The sequence below is a fragment of the Fundulus heteroclitus genome, chromosome 23, assembly GCF_011125445.2.
Source record: "Fundulus heteroclitus isolate FHET01 chromosome 23, MU-UCD_Fhet_4.1, whole genome shotgun sequence".
Lineage (NCBI taxonomy): Eukaryota > Metazoa > Chordata > Actinopteri > Cyprinodontiformes > Fundulidae > Fundulus > Fundulus heteroclitus.
In genome coordinates, this window is record NC_046383.1 from 29,775,059 (window position 1) to 29,788,509 (window position 13,451).

The window sequence follows — 13,451 nt, forward strand, 5'->3', positions numbered from 1 at the left end:
CTGAGCAACGTGTAGTTGGCTTTCATCTCATCACTTGTGTTTGAGGATGGCGGATCCCCCGACGGAACACCATTATCATTCAGGCACTCACGGCCCATTCTCATTAGTTGCTTTTCAAAAGCAATCTTTGAAGCCCTGATGGCGCACTGGAAAGCCCGGGTTTCCAGTCTTAGTTAATTTTGCATCATGCTCAAGGATTAGATGCACTGATACATTTTTGTTTCTTCTCTTCGTAAAAGAGGAATCGTTTGTTCTGGCAAACAACAAAAACCCGACTTCTGTACCGTCACGGACTCCACAAACGGCACAACACAAATGAGCGTGTAAGTGGAAAGAAAACAATATGTGGTTTTCAAAGTTCTTCAAAAACAGAAACCGGACTATCCTGGTCGGCATTGTGTTAAAACGTTTCAGGGCCTCCTGTTGCTGCAGTGAGTCTTTCGGGGTACGTCTCCACCAGCTTTGTTCGTCTTGACGTGGAAATTTTTACCAATTTTTACATTTTCACAAGATACTTAGCTCAAGGTCAGTCAGATTTGATGGAGAGTGTCTGTGAACATCAGTTGTCAGGTCTTGCCACATATTTACAATTGTATTTATGTATGGACTGGGCATATGAATACGCTTTTTTCTACCCATCCATCCATTGTCTATACCCGATTGTCCTTGCAAGGTCCCGAGGGAGCTGGTGCCCATCTCCAGTGGTCACTGGATCACAGAGACACACACACAGGACAAACTGCCACACACTCACACACAAGTCACACCTTAGTGCAATTTAAAGAGGCCAAGTTACCAAACAGTCATGTTTTTGGACCATGGGAGGAAGAGGAAGTACCCAGAATCAATCACCCATCCACGTGGAGAAGAGGCAAAGTCAATGCAGAATACCACAAGCTGGAATTTGAGACCAGTAACTTCTTGCTGCAAGGCAACAGTGACCAACAACTGCGCCATCATGCAGCCTGCTTTGTTCTCAACTATATAAATATAATTCTGATGGCACGTTTAGGGTCAGTATGCTGGAGGGTAAACCTCCACTCTAGTTTTCTTCTATGATTGTCCTGTATCTAGCGCCGTCTGTAGTCCCATTGACCAGCTTACATGTCCCAGTTGAAGAAAAGCATCCGCTCAGCATGATGCTGCCACCACCATTTTTCATGTGGACGGTGGGTCCGACATCTAGTTTTTTTTTTTTTTTTTGTATTGTTTTCCACACAGCGTCGTGCATGTATCCTAAAAAGTAAAATGTTGGTCTTATTTGACCAGAGCACCTTCTTCCACATGATTGCCAATTACCTTACACAGCCCAACGGGTCTTATTATGTTTATCTTTTTTCTCAACAACGGCTTTCTGGACACTGTACACTGTAAAGACGTGGTTTGCACAGTGTACAAATATTTGGCTGTCAAAAGGTTTCCCCATCAGAGCTACGGATCGCTGCAGCTCCTCCAAAGTTGCCATGAGCCTATTGGCTGCTTCTCCGTTAATGCTCTCCTTCCCCAGTCCATCCGTTTAGGTGAAAGGTCGTGTCTTGATAGGTTTCTGCTGTGTCATACTAACTTAATTTTAAGGCTGTTAAAATGTTACAGTACTCCATGAGTTGTTCCAAGTCGAGACGTTCGTTATGTCTTAACCATGCTTTCAACTTCCCTACAACCATCGTCTTGAGCTGTCTGCTGTCTTCTGTGATTTTAAAGATGCTGTTTGTTCTCCAAGGCTCTCTAACAAACAGCCTTCACAGAACATCTGTATTCATACGGAGAAAGCATGTCTCTTTCTGTCCACTTTACAACTACATGCTACTTTCTGTTGGTTTAGCACATAAAATATCCGTATAATACATTTAATTTTTTTTGGGCTACACTATGGCATAGTTTCCAGGTCACTACAAATATATAGATATAGATAGATAGATAGATAGATAGATAGATAGATAGATAGATAGATAGATAGATAGATAGATAGATAGATAGATAGATAGATAGATAGATAGATAGATAGATAGATAGATAGATAGATAGATAGATAGATAGATAGATAGTCAACATAAAAATGCATAATATTTTTAAGCAATTGAGGCATCTGTACAGTATATGATTTGCACAACTAAGTTTTACAGACTGGGGATCTGTTTTGCCACTGTCCAGTTACCTACAGTCATTTAAAAAAAAAAAGGAAAATACACCCCTCTTTAAATTCCCGTGTTTTACATCAGGACATAATAGTGACCCATTCTATCAAAGATTTTAAAAATATTTAAATCTGTCCTGCTGTTATTTATTATACAAAGATACAGCAAAAAACTTGAAAAGCTGTCTTTGGAAAAAGCCAAGAATGGTTAATTAAATGATAATAACCTTTGAGCACCTCCGTAAAAGCGCAGCATCAGCAGGTTGCTGGTCTGTAGCATACAGTCATGGGTTTTAGTTCCAGTCTGAATAGTTCTATTTCACAGGCATAAGGATAATTCATGAGTGAAAAACAGACAGTGAACTGTCAGGTCAGACACCGCAAATCTCTGAGAAATCACAAAGAAAAAAAACTGCTAAATTTCAGGCTGTCAGATTGCAGTCAATTAGCATTTATTAGATGTTGAAATCTTGAATGGACAGTTGTATATTTGTATACTTGAACTGTATGACCGTTCTGTAAGTCTCCTCTGCCTACATCCTGAAAGTTTTCTTTAGGATTTAAGTGACGAGAACTTGCAGGATTGTTCAGAAGCGGAGGATTATGCTCCTGGAAGAAGAGCTTTGTCTGATAGGTGTCGTAAACTGTAGGGTTTTCCTGTTGAAAGATCCACCCATCACCGTACAGATGATGGTCCTCAGTCATGAGGGATGTCCTCTGCAACATCACAACACAGTCAGCCATGGCTTGCTGCTCCTAACCAACCTGAAGCTCTCAGATCACGATGGCACCTTTTTCTTTTTGCTAGATATAAAACATATCCAGTGTCACCTCAATAAAATTCCTTTTTTACTGCATCCAACCTTAGTAGAGAAGGAGTCAGGCAGCAGTCAAGCTATTTCTTAAGAGGTTACATGTCAAACAAAAGCTGGAGTCATTGAATAGGTTTGTAGCCAAATTGATTCCAGTTTGGGCTGACTAAGTTTGTCTATCTTCTACCTAAATGCTTGAGCTTAATCATTTATTTTCATGAATCAAACTATAACTCAACCACAGCTAAAAGGATCCACATCCATGTCTGTCTTTCTTTGACAATTGAAGTGACCTGTGAAAAAAATGTGTCACAGTTTCTGGAAGAACCCCACTGAAACTGCAGTTAATATCTATATCTCTTTTAAAATTTGCCATATAATGCTTAGCAGGGTAAAATTTAGGAAGACTTTTAAATTACACTTCCTTAACCTTATTTACAATTGAGTATTTATAGGATATCATCCAGACAGTCTTCCAGTTGATATCTTGGATATAACGGCTCCAATTAGAAGTTATATATGGACACGAAACAGTGGTTGAAACAATCTGCGTAATCTCTTATTGCTGTTACCATGTTTCTGTGAAAAGCAGGTTTTTCCCACTGATCACTCAGCTGGATCGAGGAGCGTAACTGTGGTAGATAGACAATCGATAGTTTTTCTAAACATTAAGGTGCCTAAGGGTGAACCACCAATGAGAATTCCCAGAGACTACCTGGAAAATGACAGTGAGCAGAATTCATGGTAACTGACATGTTACATGTTGTAATTGTCCTTCCTTATGAATTAGATCCCATTTTGAACCCAGGTTTCAAGGAAAAGTGACATGTTTTTATATCAAGACATCTCTCTTGTTCCAGATAAGGTATTTGTACAGTGAGAAGTTGTGTTTATAATTGAGGGTCCGCTAAGAACAACAGCTTATGGAAGGATGAAAGTTTAACAGGAAGTTGCTCGACATTGTAACTGCAATTCAAAATGAAGTTAAGGTCACCAAAACGCAAAAAAAAAAAAAAAAACATGATATGGTATAAGGTTACAGATAGAAGGCAGATTCTTAAGGAAGTGTTTAACGCAATTAATTTTTAAAGTGTTATTTAACGTAAAAAATAAATGAATTTTAAAATTAAGTCCACCTGATTCGTAATTGTTCATAAAAATTTTCAGAATATAGTGTGTACGTTTTTTTCCCATTTAAAATGAAGTGGCATACAGTCAATCTTGGATACACTCATTTGCGTATTCCCTCCTGTTTGGCAGGGAATAAACGGGAAAACAACATCCTCTGTCAAAGTTCACCTCCGAAAGTATCCCAAAATAACAGCCGAGTCTCAGTTCGGCCACGATGTGGTAGAAGTCACCTTGCTGTTGACGCTACAGATCGCAACACTTCGTCAACCAGGAGAAGGAAGGCCAAGGTGCACCTTCTATTAGTGCTCTTTCCATGTGGCAAAACATCTTTTCTGTGCAGAAACATGCAGCTGGTGTAAATCTACGCTTTTAAAAACACGCCCGTTAGCTACGCCGCTTACGTTACGCTTAAACAGGAAATGACACTAGCCGCGTAACGTAATCTTAACGTAAGCAGCGTGGCTTAGGAGCATGTTTTTAAAAGAGATCCTATCCTCCTTGAGGTGGGACTACGTTTACTGTCTGCAGTCCGTGTGCATCCTTCCACAGACATATGTATACATGCCTATGCATCCTTCTCCACACATCTACCAGGCCATGAGAGAATACCGGCTGCTCCAGAGTATTTAGCAAGCTGGGTGAGGCTCTGCATCATTACAATATAAAACCCCATCTTCAATACAGTTAAAATCCCCACCAAAGACTAAAAAAAGAATAATCCGAGCCACAATTCAAACTGGCATTAATTTTTGTAAAAAAAATAAATAAATAAATAAACTCATCTCTGCAGGACTCACTGGAGCATAAATATTTATAAAGACCAGCGTGTGATGTTCAAATTGTGTTTTATCCAAGAGACATCTTCCCCTTTACAACATGCTCTATCACCAGATATGATGGAGTGAATGCTCTGGAGAAAAAGAAACTCACTCCCCCACTCTGGGTGCTTTGATGGCTTAAAAGCACGTGCCCTTCCCACTCTTTATTCCAGTCTGCCTCATTGCTTTCCTCATTATGGATTTCTTGTAGAAACAATGCATCAATACGTTTCATCCGTGCTGTGTCGAATGTCAGTCTTCGTTTGTTAGCCTCTCTGGCTTTCATTTACATAACGTCCTCATTCTGAAACAAGTCACTGTGAAGTAGGTGTTGAAAATAAAAACATTAAAATAGAGAGGGAAATAACTCTAAATTTAAAAAAATTGCCATTTAAAAAACAAGTTCCTTTCTAACTATTTATCTGTTTTCTCAGCCTGTATGTCTCCTGATCAGTGAAATCTCAAGTTGCTCTTTGTCCATGTTGTGCAAAACTTAATTAAATAACTCTTGGTCTGTCAGGTATTGTCCTGTTAATGTCAGCCGTATTTAGCTGTGATATTAGGACAATAGGTGAAAGAGGGATTCAAGCACTAGCATTCTATAAATGCAAACTCTGCACATATATGGATAAAAATGAGTGACAACTTCTCTTCAAACATAATAATTTATTAACAAAGAAATATCAGTCCAACGAACAATATTCATTATGTTGTTTACCTGAATTAAGTAATTTCCCTCTGGGATAATTAAGAAATGTCTGATTCTGATTCTGATTAACAACATATTTCAGACAATAACTCTTCTTTACAAGGTTAATAAAACTGAACTAAAACTTCTAAGCAAAATTAAGATAAAAGAGACCAAGGAACTATGTACACACAAAATAACAGACTGTTTTTGATCTGTCAGATGGGAAATCTTGCGAAACCTCTCAAGATAAAACGCGAGTTAAGAGAAAAATAAACATAGATGACGAGGAAGAACTATGGCCACAGTTTGTGGACATAACATAATAAATCAGATAACTGCGGCTGATCCAGAACGCTGCTGCTGGTGTTCTCACTGAAACCAGGAAGATAGAGAACATCACCCCAGTTCTAAAGTACTTACACTGGCTCCCTGTAGCTCAGAGAATAGACTTTAATATACTGTTAGTTTATAAATCACTGAACGGAAGAGGAGCTGTTTTCTCAGGCAACCAGAAGTTGCAACGTACAGATATCCAAAAGACAAAAAACCCAGCAGAACTTGTTCATAATGAATCATCCTGGGATATTGACAGAGCAGCTTCTGAAGGTAAGGGGTGTGTCACTTTGGGAGAATTTGTGATCACTGATTGGTCAGGTACTGATAAGCCTCCAAGATTGATCGAAGAGCGCCGTGACGACATTTTTCCAAATTCGGGACAATAAAAGTATTTCTTATCTTAATTGAATTAATATTTGATCGAATGAACAAATTATTATTTTATTATTTTATTATTTTTTCATTATTCTACATGTTTATTTCAAACTTAATAGTTTTATATAGAAAGAACTAAAAAATAGTTTTGTGAAGAACTAAAGGTACCTTTTTAGACTATGGTAGGGCTGGAAGATAATTCAATAACAATATATATCGATCAATAGACGTATATTGATGATAGAAAAAAGGGTCAATAAAAAGGTCAATAGAAGAACAGTTTTCCTTCTTTATGCGTTCTAGTCATGTAGATTAATATTGCAGTCATTACATCCTCCCAACCAAACACAAACGAAGATCCAGGAACCAAGCTCCACCCCCTTCAAAGAGTTCAGAGAGCAAGTGATATTTTTTTAAATGTTGCAGTGTTGGTAAAAAGTTGGTTCAATAAAGGGTTGAGTTTAAATTAAGTGTGTGTGTTCTGTATCTAAAAATAGGTCGCTAAGCAACAACATAAAATGGCCAGAGCTGCACTTAAAATTTCTATTTCAGATTTGTTGATAATTATAGATATTGATCAATAAGATTTATATTTTATCAATATGCTTTTTTTTTCTATGTCGTCCAGCCCCAGACTATGGTGTGACGTCTGAATGGAAGCATTACAGCTTGGGTCCTGAGTTCATGTCAGAGAGGAGACAGCTTCACTCTCCCCTTCTGTTCTTCAAGGTCAATGCCTGCGTATGAAAATGTTTTCATTATGAGACGTCTGTATTACGTCTTATGCAGCCAGCATAGGAATGTCTGAGGTGGCAGTGGGCTCAGATTCGGAGGAGACCAGCTCTGGAGGCACAGGGGGTCTAGTCCCCTAGCCAAGGGTACAATTACTTTATATGTGCTTGATGTCTCAATAAAATGCTGAAACTTGATGGTATCACCATTGCCATTTAACTAAATAATTAAGGGATCAATTATCCCATACCATCTCTGTGTTGTTCTCCAGTCTCTCTTTTACTTAGCCGGGTCAGCCACACGTGCGTGTACGTGTATATGCATGTGAACAGCTGCCACTCAGGGCTTAGTCCCTCCCTTTAAAAAGCTACTGTTGTGTTCACCTGCAGACGGCCAGAACCAGCTATTACCACAAAAGCAGAAGCAGCTCCAGTTTGACTTGGAGCTAGCCTTTCCCCTTCAGACAGCTAACGGCATGAAGTCAAATACTGTTTTTTGTTTGTGTTGCAGTCTTGTTAGACTTGTGTTGCTATGTTATTTCGATTCAATATAATGCTATAATTGTGGCATGTGGGTTAATTGTTGGGAGTTTGACCAGCAAAGGGCAAGGCGTTACTGTTGTGAGGTGAGCAGCCGGTAGCCCGGCTAACACAGCATTGTTCAATACAGCTAACAAAAAATTTAAAATTGAAGTGGATAACTGGTCTGCTGCTTAGATTTTGGGGTGGAGAGAAGTGTGGCTTGCCACACACATTGTTTTGGTCTACAATCATTGCTCAACAGCGCACCTAGTGGTAAAGTTTTCCTTATTGCTCCTTCAAGATGTCCAAATAGACGCAGGAAGACGCTTAAACTTATTAAAACCTGCCCCTTTCTATCCAACAACATTTCCAACACACATGTACCTAAAAAAGAAAAACAACAAACCCATAAAGAGAAAACAAAAATAACAAATGAAAACAAGCTGTGGTAAAGCCCTTTGAGGACTAATCCTTCTTCTCATTGTTCAGTAAGGTTTTAGTGCAATAACAGTTTAAAGGGCAAAAGAAACCTCCTGTCAAATCCCACCTGTGCTGATATGATGGTAGTAAGATGGTTCAAAATGACTGTACTTATAAACATTTACTAAGTGGATGCTTTTCAATAAGAAATGTCTTCTCTTTCTTGAAAAATTTCTTCTTACAATATTACTTCTCCCAATAATAACAAAAAAGTGAAACGTTTATCACCCACGTGAGTTATCATATTGTACTTCAACTTTTCAGGTCCTACCTAAGAAAGGCTTTTCACATGTATGGATCCTTATATGACGTGTAAAACTACTTTTGTGCTGGAAACCTTTTCCACAGGTAGAGCAGAACTCACCTGTGTGAGTTCTTGTGTGCTGAGATAAAGAGCTTTTTATGCTAAAACTTTTTCCGCATGTGATACATAAGAAGGGCTTGTCACCTGTATGAGATCTCATGTGGGCAGATAGAGTTTGTTTTTCACATAAACCTTTTTCACAGACCGAACAAGTGAAAGGTTTCTCACGTGTGAGTTGTTATGTGCCGAGATAGAGCTTGTTTTAGAATGAAACTTTTTCCACAAGTCAAACATGAGAAGGGCTTCTCACCAGTGTGAGTTCTTATGTGTTGAGTTAGATTTCTTTTTTGACTGAAACTTTTTCCACAAGTCAAACATGAGAAGGGTTTCTCGCCTGTGTGAGTTCTCATGTGCTGGGAGAGATTTTTTTTTTGACTGAAACTTTTTCCACAAGTCAAACACGGGAAAGGCTTCTCACCTGTGTGAGTTCTTATGTGCTGACATAAAGCACATTTTCTGCTGAAACTTTTTCCACAGGTCATACATGAGAAGGGCTTCTCTCCTGTGTGAGTTCTGATGTGGTCAGATAGAGTTTGTTTGGCACAGAAGCTTTTTCCACAGACCGTACATGTGAAAGGCTTCTCACCTGTGTGAGTTTTTATGTGCTGAATTAGAGCTTTTTTTAGAATGAAACTTTTCCCACAAGTCATACATGAGAAGGGTTTCTCATCTGTGTGAGTTCTTATGTGCTGAGTTAAAGAGCCTCTACAGCTAAAACTTTTTCCACAGTTCAAACATGAGAAGGGCTTCTCACCTGTGTGAGTTCTTAAGTGCATTGACATACTTTGTTTTAAACTGAAACTTTTTCCACAAGTCAAACATGGGAAGGGCTTTTCACCTGTGTGAGTTCGTATGTGCTGAGATAGATTTTGTTTTAGACTGAAACTTTTTCCACAGGACAAACATGGGAAGGGCTTCTCGCCTGTGTGAGTTCTCATGTGCCGGGACAGATTTTGTTTTATACAGAAACGTTTTCCACAAGTCAAACATGGAAAGGCCTTCTCACCTGTGTGAATTTTTTTGTGCTGAGATAGAGATTGTTGTAGACTGAAACTTTTTCCACAAGCGGAACATGGAAATGGCTTCTCACCTGTGTGAGTTCTTATGTGCTTAGATAAAGCTGGTCTTAGACTGAAACCTTTTCCACAAGTCAAACATGAGAAGGGCTTCTCACCTGTGTGTGTTCTTATGTGCCGGAATAGAGTTTGTTTTACACTGAAACCTTTTCCACAAGTCAAACATGAGAAGGGCTTCTCACCTGTATGAATTCTCCTGTGGTCAGAAAGATTTTTTTTAAGACTGAAACTTTTTCCACAAGTCAAACATGAGAAGGGTTTTTCACCTGTGTGAGTTCTTATGTGCTTAAATAGAGTTTGTTTTATACTGAAACTTTTTCCACAAGTCAAACAAGGGAAGGGCTTCTCACCTGTGTGTGTTCTCATGTGTGTTTTTAAAAACTTTTTAACTAGAATATTACCACACAGTTTACAAGGACATGTTTTTTCATTAATGGTTGTTTGTTTTAGTCTTTTAACTTTTGGAATGTCGACCTGGCCACTGTTACCATTTGTTTTCTGAGACCTCCTATTATGTTTCAGTTCATTTTCACTTGATGCTGAGTCTTCGTGATCACTCCTTTCCTGGTTTTTAGATGAATTACAGATGGGGAGTTGGTTTGTATTTGGTTCTAGTTCTCTTTCTTCATAAGAAAGATATACAGATGTATTAGTCTCTTGCTGTCGTTCAAGCTGCTCTTCCTCTAGACTGATGCAGAATTTTTCTTGCCCTCCTTTTATCGGTGGAGGTTCTTCCTTTATTTGGTGAGGTTGTGGTTCCCCCTGATCCTCTTTCATAGGCAGTGGTTTTGGTTTTTGGTGCTCTCTTTCTAAATAAGGAGGACATACAGTTGAGGTATCAGTCACCTGCTGCAGTTCAAGCTGCTCTTTCTCTAGGCTGATGCAGAGTTCCTTCTGTACATACTTTATCTGTGGAAGTTCTTCCTTTATTTGACAAGGTTCTCTCATAGGAAGAGGTTTTGGTTCTCTGTGATGGTGTGTCATCTGGTGAGGTTCTTTTTTGTCCTTATTTTCAATGAAAAGCTGAGGTTCTAAATCTTCATTGTTCTCTTTCACCTGCTAATGTTCTGGTTCTTCTTGGTCCAACAAGAGGTCCCTTTCCTGGTTGCAGAAATGCTGGCCAGTGAGATCCTTCTCCTTCTGGGGATTGTGGTTTAGAAGATCTAGGGGGGGAAAAAGGGGCTGATTATAGCTCAAACTTAGAAAAGTAATTACTTTTAGGAGCGTTTTCACTGCAAAGTACTTTTTCCCTTTTACTAGATGGATATTATTAAGTATTGTTACTCTTGAGGAAAATGTATAGCAACTCTACCCCCCACAAATAACTTGAACACTGAATACAAAAACAGACTAGTTTTAGCCAAAAATTAACCAGACATACAGTTTTTGCTAGAGACTTCCTGGTCATAAACAACAGCTTTTGCCATACATAGACTCTACTTGGGCAGCCCTCCCAGGACGATAAAATTCAGAATCCACTTTTTTTGTTGTTGTTTTTTTTAAATAAAGAAAACCATAAATCTATGAACTCATTTTTACCTAAACCCAAAGATACATGCCTGACAGTCACAGTCCTCCAGCAACAATGTCATTGTGAACTTTTAGCAGTGCAGACTCAGTGCTGTGTCTAGACCTGAAGCCAGATTGAAATGTCTCAAGGACAACGTTTACGCTCTAAGAAAGACTGTAACTGTGTAAAAACTATTTTCTCAAGGAGCTTGGAAATAAAAGGCAAGTTAGAAACAGGTCTTAAAGTAGACAAAATATTAGCATCAAGACGTGTTTTTTTTTTTTTTTTAGAAGTGGTCTCACAGCGACATGCTTAAAAGAATCAGCAACACAACCAGAGCTGAGGTAGGTGATCATTAAAAAAAATATATATATATATATATATATATATATATATATATATATATATATATATATATATATTATGCATATCTGACCTGTTGCTGTCTGTGGACTGCGGGGGGAAACCGCGTATCTAACCTTGAAGAGCGGCTGGTATGGCTTCCACATGGATCCTGGTCGGCCTCTTCCATGCCAGCTGATCCCACGCCTCCAAGGCGCAGCGTTACAGCATGCAGGGTGCCTGTTATGCAGCGTTATACGCTTTACAGCCACTGACACGCTGCAAGTTTAACATGAAACATTGTCTGGCTAATCGAGAAAGCTTCGTCGCTACCAGGTCTTTTCTTGTTGGCTGTGTGAGAATAAACCCACCGGCTCTCCGCTGCCTCTGTCGTTAACCCGTTCTTCTTCGCAATCACTGCCGGAATCATCCGCGCTTTGGTCGGTGTTTTGCTGCGGACTCCCTGCCTGATAATTCCCGTCAAAACGTGTCGCGGCCTCAGAACCACTGATCTGTATTATACACTGGACTGCTAATAGCTCGCTGTTAGAACGAGTCCCTGTGAAGCCACCAGCCGCCATATTGGTACTCCCTATTTTCCCCCAGTAACTAGGGAATATGTGCGCTACACCATCGAATAACGAGGATTTTATCATGTTTAGGGCAGGGGGCTTAAAACTTTTAAAATGTCAGATGCCATATACTTTTATGTTATTTACTAAAACTATCAAGTACTGAGAAAGTTATGTGCTGAAATATTTTGCATGTTATTTATATATATATATATATATATATATATATATATATATATATATATATATATATATATATATATATATAACATTTATAATATTTATAAATAATATACAAAAACATATATTTACATATATATATATATATATATATATATATATATATATATATGTATATATATATATATATATATATATATATATATATATATATATATATAGAACGCTGGAGATAGGCACCAGCACCCCCCGCGACCCCATGAGGGAGAAGCGGTTTGGAAAATGGATGGATGGATGGATGGATATATATATATATATATATATATATATATATATATATATATATATATATATATATATATATAATATGAATAACATATAAAATATTTCAGCACATAATTTCCTATTACTTGATAGTGTTAGTACTTCCACTGACTGTACAATTACCTGAAACGTTTTCACACAGCCAGAAAACTGCTTGTTGTTGCAACCAAACCCTATGGGATTCTGTGAGAGTAGGGAGTAGCAAGATGGCGGCCAGCGACTTCAGTTTTTCGGCAAAATCAGCAAGCCAGTGTATAATAGAGATCAGTGCTCAGAACTGCGCAGATGCGGAAGTGCAGCCGAAAGGGTTCTTCTTCTGCTTCTTCTTGTGACGGTTGGCAAACCAGCTGTTCAGGTGCATTACCGCCGCCTGCTGGACTGGAGCGTGGGCAAGAGATTCCCAGTGAAAAAAATAAATGAAATTCTCTCTAATAAGTTTGTATTTAAAAAAAAATAAATAAAAATAACGACACAATTTAACCTTTTATTTTACTTACATTGAGAATAGTTTCAAATGTATATCTGATTTTTATTTTATACATTTCGGTTTCCCATGCAAATCACTCCATAAACACTTGTTGTGTGGTGTCAGCCAGGTTGCAATGTTCACATAAACCTGTTGGATGTTCACCAATAACTTGAAGTGAATAAATCTGTTAATTTCTTAATGTGAAGTTTGTACAGAATGTGATAAATAACAATATCTGTCCTTGTTGAGTTGTTCAATTTAATGGTTGACAAAGCCGGCAAACTATCCAAGGCTAGCACGTATATTTGATCACTCTGTTCTTCAATTTAATTTAAACTCATGAGTATTGCTATTAATCCTGCTGTATGTCAGCAATAGTTTTTTACTTCATTGCTATGTTGTAATATGGAATATATACTGCTGCTCCAGTATCTCCTGTTTCTGGGTCTTTTGATCTATTGGTAAATAACAAAATTTCATACAAAATGTTTTATTCAAATATTGTTGCACAATAAACCATTCTGGAATGTTTTTTTCATTGTTTTTATTAATACATTAATGGATATGTTAACCAGTGGATTGGC

General features: G+C 38.2%; 1 protein-coding gene across 1 annotated transcript; it reads right to left on the reverse strand.

Annotated features, from left to right (window-relative positions):
- Nucleotides 1-8,459: 8,459 nt before the first annotated feature.
- On the reverse strand, nt 8,460-11,910 carry LOC105931274 (gastrula zinc finger protein XlCGF26.1). Its single transcript, XM_021320197.2, has 2 exons — nt 11,460-11,910; nt 8,460-10,633 (listed from the first exon to the last, which is right to left on the reverse strand). Exon 2 carries the CDS (start codon nt 10,452-10,454, stop codon nt 8,559-8,561), a length of 1,896 nt encoding a protein of 631 aa, XP_021175872.2. The 5' UTR covers nt 10,455-10,633; nt 11,460-11,910; the 3' UTR covers nt 8,460-8,558.
- Nucleotides 11,911-13,451: the final 1,541 nt, after the last annotated feature.

Coding starts and splice junctions, on each gene's coding strand:
- LOC105931274 (XM_021320197.2), bottom strand. CDS start 10,454: ATGACACACCATCACAGAGAACCAAAACCTCTTCCTATGAGAGAACCT.